General features: G+C 28.6%; 1 protein-coding gene across 2 annotated transcripts; it reads right to left on the reverse strand.

Moving 5' to 3' along the window:
- Positions 1-1,712: 1,712 nt before the first annotated feature.
- LOC107455313 (acrosin) lies at positions 1,713-17,477 on the reverse strand. Of its 2 annotated transcripts, XM_016072824.5 has the most exons (7): positions 17,273-17,402; positions 13,572-13,678; positions 11,734-11,834; positions 10,882-10,957; positions 9,245-9,419; positions 5,922-6,058; positions 1,713-1,957 (listed from the first exon to the last, which is right to left on the reverse strand). In XM_016072824.5, the coding sequence occupies exons 1-7, from the start codon at positions 17,301-17,303 to the stop codon at positions 1,790-1,792; spliced, it is 795 nt and encodes a 264-aa protein (XP_015928310.3). In that variant the 5' UTR covers positions 17,304-17,402; the 3' UTR covers positions 1,713-1,789. The 2 variants fall into 2 exon arrangements, with proteins under 2 accessions (XP_015928310.3, XP_042899836.2); XM_043043902.3 differs by lacking the exon at positions 10,882-10,957 and having other exon boundaries at positions 11,712-11,834; positions 17,273-17,477.
- Between the last annotated feature and the right edge of the window lie 1,106 nt (positions 17,478-18,583).

Genomic DNA, 18,583 nt, shown 5'->3' on the forward strand with positions numbered 1-18,583 from the left:
TTAAAAGTTAAAAATAGATAAAATATTAACTAAATTAGAAAAAAAAATGAAGATGGAAAAAAAGCAATCAAAATTAATCTGCTTTCTTATACCCTAAGGGATAGATAAGCAATGGGGACAATGCACAACGCAAACATCTTACTTCTTCGGTTTGATTATTAATATTTGCCTTTTAAGAGGACGTCATGCCGCGGGAGAAACTTTTCATCGCAAATTCTTTCTCACTTCTATTACTAATTTAACATTTATGGTATAAAAAAAAATGAGTTCAAGTAATTCTAGAGTATGCCTTGAAGTTATAATTGCTGGAGAAAAAAATTGAAAATATCAAATTGCAAACAAATTATTAAAAGAGAATTTCCTCATAGTGTAATCTACAGTTATTTCATTTTTGATATTTTAAAAATTTCTTTTCAGTATTTTAAACTTCATAGCTTACTCTAGGTATGTCTGAACTCACTTTGTCTATACTATAAATTTCAAATTAGTTATGGAGGTGAAATAGAATGCGCGATGAAAAGTTTCTCCCGTGGTATGGCGTCTTCTTCAGTAAGGTTATCTCAGAAGCAAGGTAGGAGGCTTAACCGATTCTATTATGTAACAAACTTTGCTTTGAGTATATTTGAGAATAGGAAAAACCTTTTTGCCAGCTTCCGAACCGGTTTCCTTTATTTGATTCTTTTATTCTCAAACAAAATCATCAGAAAATAATTCTAAACTTTTATTTTCTGATGATTTTTGTTTGAGTTTCTTTTCTAAATTGGTTATTTGTATTTCATGTTTTTTCCTGGACTTCTATACAAAACCATCGGGGTACTGAGGGAGTTAATTTAGGCATTTGCTTCTCCCTCAATTAGAAATGGTTCTGTTTTATGGCTACCGGGGCCGGTACCCCCTGAAGACGCCGGCTTCGGTGGTCATATTTTTATTCTTATTTCCTTCGTTTCCTTTAAAATATCTACCACGTTTTCCTCCCTCGACCTGACTAGAAATTCTCGAAGTATCTCCATTCTTAATAATTCGTTCCCCATTTTCAGTTTGTGATTGCAGCTTTATCTGCGAATCAAAAACTTATAAGTGAAATTGGGAGTAAAATTTTTATCGGAGCTCAAATCTGCATTAAAAATATGGGGATACCTATTTAAGATTTTGAAGTTGCTTCCCCCACACCCCGTGAAGATGAGGTTGGAGAATCGAGTTTGGTATTATTTAATGAGTCTTTTGGAAATATTTCAAGTTACTATTTTTAAATATTTGATCCCATGCGTATTTCTCAAAATATTTAACCGATTCCATATGTTATAAATATTCTATATATTTTAAACAAAAATGCAGGCGTCCTATTCTTCCCAGTGTCCAATCCCTTCTTATTCTATCCTTTAATAGAAATGAGACGGGCTCGTCCCACCCTTATATTTCATCAGATTTTTTTTTATTATTTAGGTCTTGTCTTTTATATGTTTTCAGAATTTTATCTTCGGAAAATTTAGAAATTTAGGGTCATGGCTTTTAAAAAAAATTGAGTTTTAGTTTGGGTGGGCTCTGAATCTCTATTTCCTATGAGGGAAATAAACACATATCAACTCAAAGAAAAATGTGTAAAAATATTTATTGCTTTTAGTACTATATGAATCTGAGTTTTAATTCATTCTCGGGAGTTTTTTAATAATTATTATTACAGTAGATTATGTCAGCATCACTCGTAATTTCTAAACTGAATATTATGATTTTTTTATTTGCTTCACAATGAAAATTACATCAACAATACACAGTTACATTAAGAGCTATTCTATACAATACCTGGATTTACATAACGTAATATCCAGGATTTGTATAAGGAAATATTTGTATAAACTCCAGGAGCGTTTGGTTTAGCACAGCCAACTCCCCAAGAAACTATTCCGATCAAATAGGCTTCTTCATTTCGCCATTGTAGTAATGGTCCTCCAGAATCACCCTAAAAATACGGTAAATAAATAAAACAAAACATGTATACATCATATTTGAATACTAACTAATAAGTCGTTTTTAATGTATATTATTTAGAATGTACATTATTCAAAATGTATATTATTTAGAATGTATATTATTTAGAATGTATATATAAATAGTAAGTTTCAACATAGATGTTGTAGAAAGTCATACATTTTTGCAATAAATATATTATTTTGAATAAGTATTATTTCAAAAAAATTCTTGACTAATCACAATATAAAATAGCTCCCCTGTTTTCACAACTCAAGTTAAAATTCTTGATGGTATATGTTGGTTTCAGTGCCATTCATGATGCTACAACATCATTTGATGGTAACCATTATCCATCATTTTCCATTATTCATTCATGGTTTTTGATATACCAACAAACTTCCATCATTCCATGATGGAAAATGCTACTTTAATACTATAATGGTTAACCATCAAGATAAATTTCATTCTCATGGACCAACAATCCATGATGATCCGCGATGGTCCATGATGGTTCCAACTATACAATTCTATGATGGTTTTGTGGGGGGCGGAGTTAATCGACAATACCAACCGTCATCTATCAAAAGGTACCTCTTGATAGAATCAAGTTAGCATGCTTTATATACTAGTGAATGATGTTAAACTTTTGTAGTGGTAGTTACGCCACAATACTCCCCCACCAGAATTTTATCTGGGATATAATTCGATGAACAGATCTCACTAGTTGATGTACTTGTGAATGACCGGGAGAGAGTCACCGGATTTTTTGAGTGCTGAATGTGAGAGGTGTATTAACATCACAGTCGAAGTCGCTCCTGTGTTGCCATTAGCAGTCGAGAGTATGCAGGCGTTGAGAGTGTAGGCGATGTGTGAATGTTCGAGACGAGACTGAGAAGCAACAGCGCAGGAGATGAATAATGCATTCACAAATAGCAAGTCAACTGTTCAATGTGGACTATCCATCGAAGTAGGCGTAACCGTTAAGAGATTGCGAAGTGGGCGTTACTTGCGTGATCAAATCACGTTCGAAGGTCACCAATGTGGGGGGCGGAGTTAATCGACAATAACAACCGTCATCTATCAAAAGGTACCTCTTGATAGAGCATGCTTTATATACTAGTGAATGATGTTAAACTTTTGTAGTGGTAGTTACGCCACAGTTTAATGAGAATTCTTGTTGGTTCTCATGAATATATACCATCAAAACAATTTGTTTGTTCTTCATATTGGACCATCATAAATCAGTGCACATTCCTACATTGGGATGATGGTGGTTCATGATCGTTCCAACATTTGATTTTTAAGAAACTATGATGGAAATTTCAAATGGAACATGAACAAACCATCAAAACAAGTTGCTATTCTTATGTTGGACCATCATAAATCAGTCCGAATTCCTATATTGAGGTGATGGTTACTTATGTTGGTAATCATCAGAAAATATAATGGTTCATGATGGAATTATTGATGATAATCATCAATATTATGTTGAACCATCAAAAATTTTGACTTGGGAAGGAATGTCACAGTAACGGCGCAACTCTAAAAAACTAATTTTACAATGCCAGCAAAAATAAAGCTTATTTTCATTGTGACATAATTGAACATTGTCTAGATAATTTAGGAAGAATTTCGTGCAATGCGTCTTTTATCAGTTGAAATTAAATTACTTAATTTATATACTTTTAACACTTTTAAAATCTAATAATTTGAAACTCAGTTTTGTGCATTTTTGAGCCATAACGTCATTTTTACACGACAGCGATATTCTGCTTTGAATTGGAAATTTTCTTGAAAATTTGAATATGAATTTTTTTTGCAATATTATTTTTAATTTGCAACAATTTAAATGAGACAAATTTGGATTTAGATGCTTTTAGCGCTTTTCCATTTTGACTTATTGTTTAAAAAATTTTTTCTTAATTTGCTTAAATCAATTTCATACTTTGATTGATTTTAATTTGCAACGTAATCTGGAATATTTTTAATCTGCAATTACAACTATACAGATTTTTATCACTTCATAAAAAAGTAGCATAAAATAAAAAATCTAGCTTTGGAAAGTATGAGATCAAAATGAATCATGGTTGTCCATTGCACTTTGGAATACAATAAACAACTTAGCTATGAAAAAGTGTCCTGCCGCGTGCAGAAAATAGAAAATGTAGCCTTGACATGATATTTTTATAAAAAAATAAAACACTTATCAGCAGTTATCCTATGGTCAGTAAACGGATTCTCGAAAAAATTCATCTTTATGCTTGTAAAATAAGGAAAGATTGGACTTTAAGGAAAACTGTCTGTAGAGGAAAACTTATATCAATTTCGTAAGTGATTACCATACAAAGCAAACAGTTTTTTAACTGGATTTATCAGTGAAATGAAAATTATTATTTACCCTAGATAACTAAACTTAAATCAATGTAACTCAGAAAACAACGAATTAAAACGTGTTTTTTTTTTATATATATATATTTCCTTTTCTTTATGCGAGACAAATAAGCAAAATTTTAGTAAGATACTCTTAAATTTTTATTTAAATTAAATAAAAGTTTATTAAAATTGGAGAAGTTACAAAACTTAAAGTTTGCATCCTTTAAAATGTTTATGTGTTTTGTGTCCAGACCATGTTTTTCACTGCCAGGCCATTATCGACTCCCTCTTTCAACTTGGAGCACCCCCCATCGAAATTCTCCATGGCCATCGGGCTCCAGAACTTGCAAATCTTGTTATCAAGACTTTTGGATGACGCTAATCTTTGCACTAGCACTGTATGCATAGACACGACAACAACAACAACATGTGTTTTGTGTACATTACTTCGACAAAATCCGATATTTTTTTTTGTCAAATGTTTAGTGATATAGGGTTAAATAAATTTTTGTTTTATGGTAAATCTGTTATGAGTTAGTTTTTGATATCTTTTTTTTTAAACAATGTTAAAAAATCTAAACGCACTTTGTATATAAGTATGTTTTTCTTTTATGTAAATTTTCAATATATTTCAATCAATGAGATTTTTTTTATAATGCAACTAATAATTTATAATAAAACACTAATAATTTATAATAAAACACTAATAATTTATAATAAAAATTTGATGTGATTTTCTCAGTTACAGCAAGCAATTCTAAAACAAATATGCCAACATATGATTCCCTAAGGGCTTTCTTTTCAAGTGAATGACAAAATGTTTCGTAAGAACTTATTATAAGGTATGTGCTAGAGAATAGACTTAAAAAGGATAATCTAGCTTTCCCGATTATACTGTTACAGTGAATTCTGAATTTCGAAATTTGAAATTGTTCACACTTACTTTTTCTTATTAATGCGTGATTTTTACAGTATTATTTTCTTAATGGAATCGGAACGATATTTTTTGCAGGAATAGAAGTGACGCTAGACAGAGACGAAGAAAGCAAGATTCAGCATACTAATCACCGTTCTTAAATTTTCCTTCCCGTTGACGTCAGAGCATGTTCAATACAGCTGAATCATTAACAAGTCGAAAATTTATAACATACTCTCTCTTCATCTCCGTCTACCACCGTTTTTCATGCTAAAATTATCGTTCCAACTCCATATTATGCTTTTTTAATATGAGAATCTCGTTCTGATATGAAAAAAATTTCTAAATATCACATATAAATTTCGAAATTCTATCCCGCAATTCAACAGGTTTTTGACACTTCAAATCTCACTTACTCTTTAATGATTCGTCAGTTTTTCATTTCGTCATTGATGGTTCATCAATCGCTTTTTCTTTCTTTTTTTTTTACTTATTTAAATACTAAGTTGTGACTTCGAAGTGTATATTGTTTTACCATGGTTTCCTTGCTTGACAGTTTCCGAGATTCCGATGAGTATTAATAAAACGGCTAGTAGTTCCTAAAATACTTCAATTAATGTGTACACGAACTTAAAACCAGATGAAATAGTTAACAATCCTTTACTTGGCAAGCGTCAATTCCTCCAGGTATGTAACCAGCACACATCATGGAGTCTGTCAATGAAAAATAATGAAGACACTCATCAAATGATATCATGCCCACAACTGCTGCTTGGAGATCATTTGATGCTGTTTTCTCCTCTAAAAAAGCATGGTTAACATATTAATTCTAAAATTGCAATGAAGAAATATTTGCTATTTGAAATAACATTTCGAATATATCTATTATACTATACATGTGCATCATGATTTTAGCATATGGCAGTACGTATTGTGTACAAAATTAAAGCCTTTAATAACTTTGATCGGGTAATCGGATTATCCCGTGCTAAAAAGCAATCTTAATGGTTCGTAAGGCTAACCTTAAAATGAAAATAACTTTAAATAACCTTACATTTATGCTATCGGTAAAAAAGAAAAAAAATAATAAGTACCCTGAATGAACATACCTTTTTCTGACCAATTTAGATTCTTGATACTTAAGAAGTAGCCACAACCTGGAAAATATGGGTTCCAATAGTTTGGTGTTGAAAGGTTGGATTCTTTAATGTACTCGTATTTCACTTTTCGAGTATTTCGTTACCTCAAAAATTATTTTCTTTTTAAAAAATTTTTATTTTTCAAGAACTAGTCGACTTTTGGATTTTGTCATTTTAAAATTACGTAGATTAAAAAGGGATTAAAATTTGTATACTTTAATATCAAAAAATTTTTCAACCATTAGTTAACTAAATTATAAAAAATGATAAATAATTTTGAAAATAAATTTTTGCATGGAATTATCCTTACATAAATGTATTTTACAATTGTGCTCAAAATGTTTATGATTCGCTCCAAAATTCAAGAGATATGAAGAAATACGCAAAAATGAAATTAACACTATAGGGTCCAAAGTCTGAACTTTCAAATGCTTTTTTTTATAAATCTTGTGAGACTGTTTTGTTCAGATTGCTGCAACTCCCTCCTCCCTAGTTAGAGGATCAAGATACCAAAGTCGTTGGAAAAAAAAAAAGATTAGATTATTCAGAGAAAGTACCTTTTTTTTGTCTGATTTCGAAACTTAAAATATTGTATGCACTAATAAGATAGCATATTTAGGGCTAGGTCTTTTTCCTATTAAAATTTCATGATAATTCGTGATAATCCGATCATTAGATCAAAAGTTATTAATGTATTCCGTTTTTTTATTTTGCATTTTCTACTGAGAAAAGAAAAAGATCACTCTGAATAACTTTATCTAACAAGGAAACTACGAATGGACAAGGAATTCACGAACAAGGAATTCTACAATGAATTAAATAGTAAAGTAAATATCCTCTTTAAAGGGAGAAACAGACAAGTCGATAAGCTGTTTCAGGTGAACTAAAACAGAGAAACGTACGTAACAATTGTCGCCAGAAAGCAGGTCAACGATAACCCTTCCTTTTTTTTTCTTTTCTTTTTTGTTGCTTATCTTGGATTAGCTGATTTCTAAAATTCCATATGTAATGCATGATAAAACTACACCTTGTTTTCTGGACATTTCTAACTTATTTGAGGCACAGAAAAATAACAGGGTTAACTTTAATCTATGACTAATTTAATTCTTAATCTCGCACTAGAATTACGCCAATAAATCATTGGCGACTGATTGGAATTCATGCTTAGTGATGATCGACAGTGTAGCATGCACATGTTGCACTACCCCAATTTAGGTGCTATCCAACCCAACCATCGTACCATGCTTCCCAACTGCCCAACTATGTCCGGAATTTTCAGTTTCGAAACTGTCAGTGGTATTGCATTAGTGTAGATTGCGAATCACTAAGAATTGTTTATTCCGATCCCCACAGTGCAGTATGTTCAAATATCTAAAATTCAGCACGGAGTTTTGAGCCCCGGTCGAAGCCATGGAGGGAAAAGGACTATAGCAACAAAGAATACATTATATCCAACTTTAGTAACAGTGCATAAGTATATTTACAGTAATATTCTTAAAATAAAAACGGTCACTAAATTTACAAGGAAAGATTTCTTGTAAAAATCAGTTAAAGTGGGAGTTGAGGGCCGAACTGTTCCAGAAACTGACTTTTTTTTCTTCTCTTCTCTCATATTTCTTCCTTTTTTCTTTTTCTTTCTTTTTGCATTTTTTTTTTAATTTTTTTTTTAAATTTTCGCTTATTTCATTTCATTTCTGAGTTTAAATAGCGACAATCCTTCATTTAAAGATGAATAAATAGTGTCCAATACGAAATGCTTGATTGTCGCAATAACGTTACAGCCGTCCTATACTATGGAGAGTGAAATTAAAATACACAAATTTACAAGCAAAATAATTTTCTAAAAAAATCATTTTTTTGAAAGTATACTGTTTATTTCATACTGTGTTGCTATATTTAAATTTGATAATAAGAATAGTTGTGAAATTCTGCAAACTCTTAAATAAAACATGCTACAATGTTTTAAAATCTCAGAACGACAAGGATTTATTCTTCTAGACCTAAAATCACAAAATCTCTGGTATTTTTTTTTTTAAATTATAACTTTATAGTAAATGAAAAAATAATTTACTAAAAAAAAAATTTAAAAATTGTTTTGATTGTGAGTTTTAGTGTTTTCACGACAAGCGATCTCCGTCATAAACGGTTGATCGGTTTTTCCAAATATATTGTTCAGGTGCGTCAAGAAATAACGGACCACCCTGAATAACTTTTGATCTAGTGATCGGATCTTCACATTCTAGGACTCGTTCTTAATGGTTCGAGCGGGTGACCATAAATATGCTAATTAATTAATGTAGATGATACTTTAAGTAACTAAATCAGACACAAAACTGCACTTTCTCTGAATAAACATACCTTTTTTTCTCAACGGGTTTGAATTTCTGACCCCAAAAATATAGAGGTAAGGAATTTTGTAACTGTAATCAAAAATGTTTCAATTCGCTTAAAAAGTTCTGGAGATACGGCGAAATACACAAAAAGTAAAATTAACCTTTAAGGGGTCTAAACTTAGGATCGCTCTGTGAACCATATTTCCCATATTGTGGCTATCCTCTATATTTTGGGGATCAGAAATCTAAATCTATTGAGAAAAAGGTATGTTTATTCAGAGAAAGGACGTTTTCGTGACTGATTTCGTAACTTAAAATATCGTCTGCACAAACTAATTATCATATTTGACGTAACCCCTTCGAATCATTAAGAATGAGTTCCAGAACGCGAAATTCCGACCATTAGATCAAAAGTTTTTCAAAGTGGTCCGTTTTTTCTTTCTTTTTTTTTCTTCTTCCTTTTCTTTTCTTTTTTTTTTTTCATACTGAACATAACTTGAAGTATAATTACCAACCTTCAGATAATGAACCCCAGCCAATCACAATAGCAGAATTATTAACTTCAGGTGGGTCATTTGAGAGAAGTAAAAAATCCATTGGTTTTGTTACTGGAGGTGTAATTTGGATCAAGCAAATATCATTATCTAAATTCTTTGCATTGAAGTCGGATTTTATGACAATCGTATCTATCTGCAAGGAGTTTTTAAAAATTAGGCATATTAAATTAATTGTAATTTGAATTATATTATGAATAAATAGTAAAAGGCTAGGGCTTAGGGATAATATAATGATAACTACATTGTAATTGCACGGATAGAAATGTTTTTTTGAATTTAGCGGAGTTTATTTTCTTTGAAATTGCAGTTATAGAGATTTGATCCAATGAGGGGCAACATGCTTTATTGTTCGTGAGCACATTTACTACAAGGTTGAAATTAAAACAAAATTATGATCATTCTAAATAAACTAGATGAGAACATTTGAAAATCTTCTTTATCAATCAAATAAAATTATATTATATAGTTCAAAAAATTATATTCAGAATGAAAATGCTTAAATGTTCTTTCTTTCACTAAGACATTAATTCAATGATTTGGATTTGTAATAAAAATATATTTTCTGATTGTTTAATATTATTTATTTTATAAAGGGAGTATCATGTAAAATAAAAATCTTTACTATTTTAATACTATGTTTATGGGTAAATCTCAAACTTCTGACATAAATATTTTAGAAAATTGTACCTAAATTTGTATTAAAAAGTTTTAGTTTACGTAGTGTGTTTCTCTATGTCCACTGTTGTAATGTATTTTTAGAGTCTCTGTCAAAAATGAAGTTAAAAAAAAAGTATGCACAAAATATATATATATATATATATATATATATATATATTATATATATCACATTCAGGAAAAGAGAGTGATTTTAGAAATATTGTTTTCTTTTTATCTTTTAATTATAGATGTGATGCAGTGCCATGTTTGTATCTTAAAATATTAATGCCCATTTGTTATCAAAGCAGAAATAACCAATGAAAATTTTGAAAAGTTCGCAATCGTTCGTTTAACTTTCCAACTCTAATTATATAAAATGTGCACTATCAGTAAGCTTTATCATTCAGTTATTCTTTTATCTGTTTTGATTATCATAATATCTCAAATTTAGATTACCTCTAATTTTAAATTTCGAAGCATGAGATTCCTGTCGTTTTGGTAGAATTTATCTTTGAATTTTAAGCATTTTTACTAAAAACTGCATTTTTTCTATAAAACACAATACATGCTACATTTATAACATACATAAATGTAGCTTAATTATATATAATTAAGCTACATTTTCAAATTGTTCAGGGAGAGTTTCAAGAGCTCTATTGATGAAACAAGTATAAAATGCCAAATTTTCAATAATTTCACTATCTTTTTTCTAGGGGAAGCGTTCTGCTAGTTAAATATAGGGAACTTCTGTTAAATATAGGAACATCTGTTAAATATAGGAAATGTTATATTCTGTAACTATATTTTAGTTTAATGTATTTATAACTTTCATTTACATATTAGAAACTTAAAAGCACATCCCAATTAGAAGCATATGTCTGGCTCACTAAATAATATGTTCCAATTTTTCTAAAACAGCTAGCTGTAAAAATACTTACAATATATATATTTTCTTCTAAGGCTGGTTTCAAAGTAGAACTTCCAATCATTATGCGATATGAATCGGTTGAATACCTACATCATACAACTTAAATAAATTACTGAATCGAACTCAATAAACTTAATAAGATAAGTAAATTTTAATAGCATTCAATCAAGGTGCAAATAATATTTATATCATTAGTTGTTTTTAATTTGAAATCCATATAAAATTCATCGGGAGCGGAAAAAAGGTGAAATTGAAAGGTAATCATTTGAAATACCAGCACATTTCATTAGCCATCAAGTTCTGAAGTCATTAGGAAAACAAACTGACTTATAACCCACTTTCCTCACTAACTTTTTAGTGTCTCCCTCGCTTGAATATTAATGTACGACCAACTAATGTGCATTTTTATTTGACTAAATTTTTAACTAGGATTCGTAAAATACATAGTGCGGTCGTTACAGTACACTCTCTATGTCTCAGGAAAAATTAATGTTTTTTAAGGTCATTTTTACAGTAATGTATTTCTAAAGGACTGCTTCAAAGTTTAGCCGTGATTTTTGTTACTATCAAACTGCAGCAAATAATTACATTTTTTTGCTTTCTTTTATAAAAGAGTGTCGTTTAAAGGTAAGTTGATAACGTAAGAAGATAAATTATTTTCACCTTCGGGTAGATTTTTTTCCCGTTCATTTATGAAAATGTGGAAAAGAATAGGAAAAAACAACCATTTAAAAACAGTGGACTGATGAACCATTTTTTTTTTCATCTTTTCAAATCATTTTTGGCTTAAATGTTATAAAGAAAATAGAAATATGCATTAATATATTTAAATATAATTACCATATATACCAACAATACCAACTTTTTAATGCAATGCGCCGCTGTTACAAGCCACTCCTTAGTAATTAACACTGCACCACAAGTGTGAAACAAACCTGAACTCGTTCGTACTTGAAGTGAAGCCTAGAGATAAAAAAATAAAAAAAATAGCCCAATTATTACACGTTTTTACCTGGACAAACCAAAAATAACAAACAATTTAAAAATTAAAGGTGATAAAAATGTTCAGTTTGTTGAGTACTACTTAAAAAATAATATATATTTATCCTCGTTAAATTTCAAAATTAGCGATATATTTTAGCAACAAATGGCGCAACTACGTGAAAAAAAAACTAGTTAACAGTTGTTTTCAAAACTAGCCTTATTTTCAGCTGCAACAGGACTCAATAACTGGTATATTATAATTTTTATATAGATTTCTGGCGCTGATAACTGGTATATTGTAATTTTTATATAGATTTCTGATAATGTTTACAAGTCGAAAGTTTTTTCAAAATCTATGAAATTTAAGTATATTGATTGACATTCAGTAGATTGTTCGACTATAATCCTTAATGTCGCAATGTGGTCGACACATGTTCTATTAACTCTGAAACCTGCTTATTCTGCTCTTTCTAGTGAAACTTTTACTGCATACATTTAAGAAAGTGATTCCTCTCCAGTTGTCAAAAATCGTCAAATCACCCTTTTTGGGTAGTTTGATCAGCAGGCCTTCACTTCTGTCATTAGGCCTCTCTTCGCTCTTTATGATTTTATACAAGTCAGAAGTCAGTTAAAGCTTTGATTGCAGTTTTTGAATTTTTCTTGAAAAGTTCACCTGGTATATGATCGATGCCATCAGCTTTCTCACATTTAAGCAATTTTATTACTTGCGGAGCCTCAAGCTGGGTTATTGGACCTGTGTCTATGTTTAATTGTCTGAGTACTTTTTCTGAAATATCTTCAAAAACAGCAAGATTTAGTTTGTTTAAGGTTTCCTTAAAATGATCAACTCACTCTTTGGTTTGGTCTTTTTTTGATGAAAGTTTTAAACTTCGTTTGTTCTTAATGGGCCTCTTGATTGCTCATCTTTTTCCCTTCATTTTGTTAAATTATGTCATAAAGCCTTTTTGTGTCAATGTTTCTAATTGCTTCTTTAGTTGATATGGCCAGATCTTCGTAACATTTCCGTTTATCTTGTCTTGCACTTATCTTACATTCTTTATTTTTCCTCTTATAATCCTCGCAATGTTCTGGTTTAATTTCAACATCCTCTTTTCTCAATATTTTTTTGTCTTATTTCATGTCTTTCACAAACTAAGTTCTTGGTGTTTTTTAGATAGCCACTCTTTATCGTCAAATTTCTTATTTCCAAGAATCTTTTCAGCACTTTCCAAATATATTTCTTCCCATTTTTTATTTATTTCCATGATGTTCATGTGATTTAAGCCTGAAAACGATTTTCCAAAATCAGTTTAAATTCTTGGCTATCTGGGTCTTTAATTTCTCGACATTAAATCTTGTTTAATAGCATTCTTTCTTCATGTTACTCGACTTAATTTTTACTTTACTAATGACCAATAAATGGTCAGAATTTGCTTCTGCTCCTCACATGGCAAGAACATCCAACAAAGATCTCTTCCATTTTGTATCAATAGTAAAGTGGTCAATTTGATTCTTCGGCTTTTTATAAAGAGATAGCCAAGTAGCTTTATGGATATTTTTTTGCTGGAAAGATGGTGGTTAATAAATTGCATTAAATCCCACGGGTCAAAAATATATCCATTTTTAGTTCTATCATAAGAATATTTATTTAAAAAAAATTTGCGTTGCAATTCAGACTTTTTTTCATTGAAACTAAATTAAAATAAAATGCTATACCATCCACGGAAATTCATTTTCTTTTGCCTTTCTTCCACCAACAATTCTGTCAAATACAGCATTAAATTCCTCGGCATACGTGTTTTCTAGTAAAGCAATACATAAACCTGAAAAAAAATATTTATAAAAAAAGAAGAAGAAATAAACGAATGAAAAAAGTTTATTGTAAAACTAGGTAAATAATGAGTGAAGATTAAATTGGAAAGTGAGAAAAAGATTAAATTGGAAACTAATGAACTCAAGTCTCAGAAAGGAGAGAATTAGATGATGTAACTCAAAATTAATTTAAATCCCTTTCTACAAAATTGTTAATTTTTTAAAGCAAATGTGTAATGAAGTAACATATCGGTTGTAAATGTGTAACATATCGGTTGATACAATATTTTTCGGAAAAAGCTTTAATTAAAATTTAATGAAAATATATTTGCCATAATGTTTGAGTATTTTAACTGAAGTTGAAATAGTAGTTTTGATGAAGAATTTGCTTTGCTTTTTCGAACTAAAGGTAGGAATTTTTAATTCTTATTCAAGGTTTCTAGGAGGTAAATGACCAATAGTCTGATGTTTGAAATTCATGAGAATGTTAAGATTTATATCATGTGTTTGATTTATAGGTGTTTCATGATATATTATAACACAAACAGACAGTATGTAGAAATGATGATAACGATATAGTATTGATAATTATGCATATGACTTACCTTTAATTTTTAATTTTTTTTTTTTTTATGAACGATAGGAGATTATTATTTCTCAAAATTGTTACTCTAGATAACACAGGAAATTTAAAAGAATTATTTTCCAGAAACTAAGTTTGAACTTTGCGTCATGACAATTTAGAAAATTATCCTCTCTCTCTCTCTCTCTCTCTCTCTCTCTATATATATATATATATATATATATATATATATATATATATATATATATATATATATATATATATATATATATATATATATATATATATATATATATATATATATATATATATATATATATATATATATATATACATTTATATATACATATATATGGGTCATTCTCACAAAAACAGTCATTTTCATGTCCCAGTATATTTTATGCTTGTTTTACAGCTTACGAAAAAAAAAATTCAGGGAAAGTGTCCTTCAGAATGCAAGCTAACAAAAGAATAAAAATAAAATTATCAATTTTTATTTTTTATTTATTTTAGGTAATTAAAATATACCAATATGTCATTCCCTCACTTGTCCCCACTGCTGATTTAAAAAAAGAAAAAAAAATTTTTCTGAAGTAAAAAAAATTTTTTTACGAATTCGTGTTTTTTATTTCAGAATACTGAAATATAGAATTCAGAAAATCAATTTTAAATTTAATTTCTGATAAAAATATTAACACAGCACTATTTTAAACTTTGTTCCCAGTGTTTCGCGTCATTCCCTCACAACAATGTTCTTATCACCTGCAATCTTCTTAGAATAAAAATATTTTAATAAAAACTTCAGAAGTTAACAACTGGCATCATAGAACAAAATTGCAGTATGTTTCCATCTTCAACTTAAAGAAGCTTTGCTGTGGAATAAATTTGAATGAATCAAACCAGGTAAAATTTTTTACATTTGTCATTCCCTCATGTCATTTTTTAGAGTAAAATAAAATACAACTTCATCGAGAAAGTGGATAATTATATGTTGCTTTCTTGTATGAATATAATTGTATGTGATTGACTTCAGAAATTAATTAGGCCTAACTGTTATTTTTAAATTTTATTGAATTCGTCATTCCCTCACTAGTGTATAAAGTGAGGGAATGACGCTGAAGTGAGGGAATGATTCAAATTTTTTTTTGTTCAATCGTGTCAGTCAATTTTATTTCCCAAACCTGTAAAAACTATTAAATGTATTAGTCTAAATTATAATAAATATTAGATATACTTAGTATGTTATCATTTTCAAACTTTAGGTAGATGTAACTTAGATAAAAACATGTATTAAAATAAAATATCATTCCCTCACTATTAGTGTCATTTCCTCACTTTTTAAATAGTGAAAATAATTAATTTACTTATTAATTAATTTGAAAAATAAATTAAAAAATTAATTTATTAAATTAATTAATTTATTTATTAAATTAATCAATTTATTTATTAAATTAATTAATTAATTATTAATTATTATAAATTATTAATTATAAACTAATATTTAAAAAATTTATTAATTTAAATATTAAGTATAATTTATAGGATATATACTTTCTTTATAATGCCATTACATATTTCTATTAATATAAAAAGTTTGAGAGCTTTTTATTCACTTTACTTTTTTGGGATTTTATGAACTGAAAAATGACAGATGACAGTTTTCGTGAGAATGACCCATATATATATATATATATATATATATATATATATATATATATATATATATATATATATATATATATATATATATATATATATATATATATATATATATATATATATATATATATATATATATATATATATATATACCCAGCTTACTGTACAATTATAAAACATGATGAATTATTTGCTTTTTAAAATTTTATATTAATATTAATCTTTTAAAAACTTACACTTATTTTATCCGATTAAACTAATTAACGCTGTTTCTCGAAACTCTGTCTCCAAGGAAAGTAAAAAAGCCATAGTTAAAGTGCCTTACGCTTGAAGCAATGCGATGATTTTAAACTATGAAGCCGTGAAGAATTATTTGCCTTTAGAACAGACAAATAACTAGTTCATAAGTTATTAAACTTTTTAAAAAATCACCAATTTGGAGACATTTTCCCACCTAAATGAAAATTATCAAAACCACTGCCTTATTCTCAGTTTTTGATAATTTTTATGAGCACAGCTAATGCAACATTGGAGTAAGTTTATAAATACTAAAAAGATCACAAATTCTTTTCATTTTCACAAAATTGTGAAAATGTGGCTTTTCTCTATATTGACGTTTTGTGCCATTTTCAAAATAGAGCGTAGATAGCGCTGGCTTTAAATAGTCTTAACTTGACCAACAGTGATAAGTAACAGTTGCTAACTCACAGCAGTTATAAAAAGAAGTCTATTGTTCGCAAAAAAGCATTATTTCATATTACGACTGAGTCTTCGAAATACAGACTTAAAAAAACTTTTGGTTCAACATTTTTATTTGGCAAATACGAAATAAAGTTTGAATTTTAATTGCAATTAATTAAAAAGTAAATCGTTAAATGACTTTTAAGTTTCTACACGCACGGAAACTTTCTGTTCATGAAGCTTTTAGGACATCATTTGTTTATTCATTGCATTAGTTAAAAAAAAAAGTATAGCAACTAAAAAAAAAACAATAAACACGAAATTTCAGTTGAAATATAATTATTTTATGAACTTTCTAACGTTTATTTCATGTAATGGTATAAATGTTGTATTAGCAAAGGAAAAAAAACGTGGCTAGAAAAAAAGGATAAAAAAAAGAGAGAAAAAAGTTACTTTAAAAAAAATTACAAAAAAGAAAATTTTCCTTAAAAGAAAACTGATGTTTAACAAAATTGTACAAAATTACCAATTTTTAACACTCGGAACCGAATTTTACCATATTTGTATTCCATTAAGAAATTATCCATTAGTATTGAAACTCATTTCTTCAAATTTCTTAACAACCTATTTTATAACATTAATAATTCATTATTAATGTTATAATTCCCTAAATTTCACTTACCTGCAAGTAAAAGAAGTTTTGCAAGCAGCATAATGTTTATATTCTGTAATTTGTGAAACTGTTTTAAAAGAAAAATTCAAACCTCTTTTCACTTATCTTAAAAGTAATAAATAGATTAGCTCTTTTCGTTGGAGAAGGGGATAAATTATTGCTTATCATGTGTTTTACAGTAAATACGAGTTTTGCGGAATTGAATCATCATATTTAACTGTTCCTGTATTCTGAATATTTTTAAATCGAAACTTATCCATAATACTGCTGTGCAATAGAAAAATTTCTGTCAGTAAAAAAAAAAAAAAAAAATTAGATTTTTATATATTTGGAATTTTTGTATAAGCTACTTGTGGCAAAAAAGATAAAAAAATAAATAAAATAAAAAAATACATTTTGCATTATCAGTTTCCTGAAATTCTATTTTAGCGTTTAAAGTTTCTTTAATATTTTCTACTGCTCTCGTGACTTTGACCCAGTAATGCCCAAACACAAAATGATTTATATATGATGAAAAACACCTATAGGAAAAAAGTAGTAAATATTTCCCTTTCTTACCTCCCACTTAAGTTTTAAAAAAGTACAGCCCGTTGATTGAAGATCAAACTAAAAATATTTACATTCTAAATAAATTATGGTAGATCAAACTACCTAGTTTCTGTAAAATAAATATTAAGAATGACATTCTGTGCTACCACTTTTTTTTCCTCTTTAAAAAAAAAAGAAAAAAGAATTGCCCTTGTAAAAAGTCGCTATATTGTGCCCTCCATCTTATTCTCCACAGCTAAAGTTATGTTTAGGCGTAAATATAATTTAATACACACAGATATATTAGGCCGATTTTTGCTCTGAAATGGCTCATTTAATAAGCACGCATAAAGAGTATAAGAAAATATTCCATTTTTTCACAATTTTAAAGGTGGACAAAGAAACTGTTTATATAGAATTAAAAGTTCCGCGATGCAAATTTGTGAAATTATATTTTTAAGAGTTTATTATATTTTTAGGCACTTTTTCAAGAACTTAAAAACTAATTTTTTTACTGCCATTTTCTGAAAATTTTAACTCATTAGGCACGTCTTGTAAAATTTATTTTGGGATGAAATTCGGTATATTAGTAATATACCCCTTAAAATAGTAAAGCGTACTAGACTGCTAGTTAAAAGAAAAACGCATTCGAAAATTTATGCACAATTCATATACTAATTATTTCTTCCAAGACAGGATACGTAACTAAGGAACGTTTAGTGTTCGATTAACAGAGCAGGGGTGACTGTGAGCCCAAGTCAAAATTCCGGAAAAATTTCAAAAAAAAAAAAA

Source organism: Parasteatoda tepidariorum, chromosome 11 (genome assembly GCF_982258835.1).
Source record: "Parasteatoda tepidariorum strain Cologne lab strain chromosome 11, Ptep-v5.0, whole genome shotgun sequence".
Taxonomy (NCBI): domain Eukaryota; kingdom Metazoa; phylum Arthropoda; class Arachnida; order Araneae; family Theridiidae; genus Parasteatoda; species Parasteatoda tepidariorum.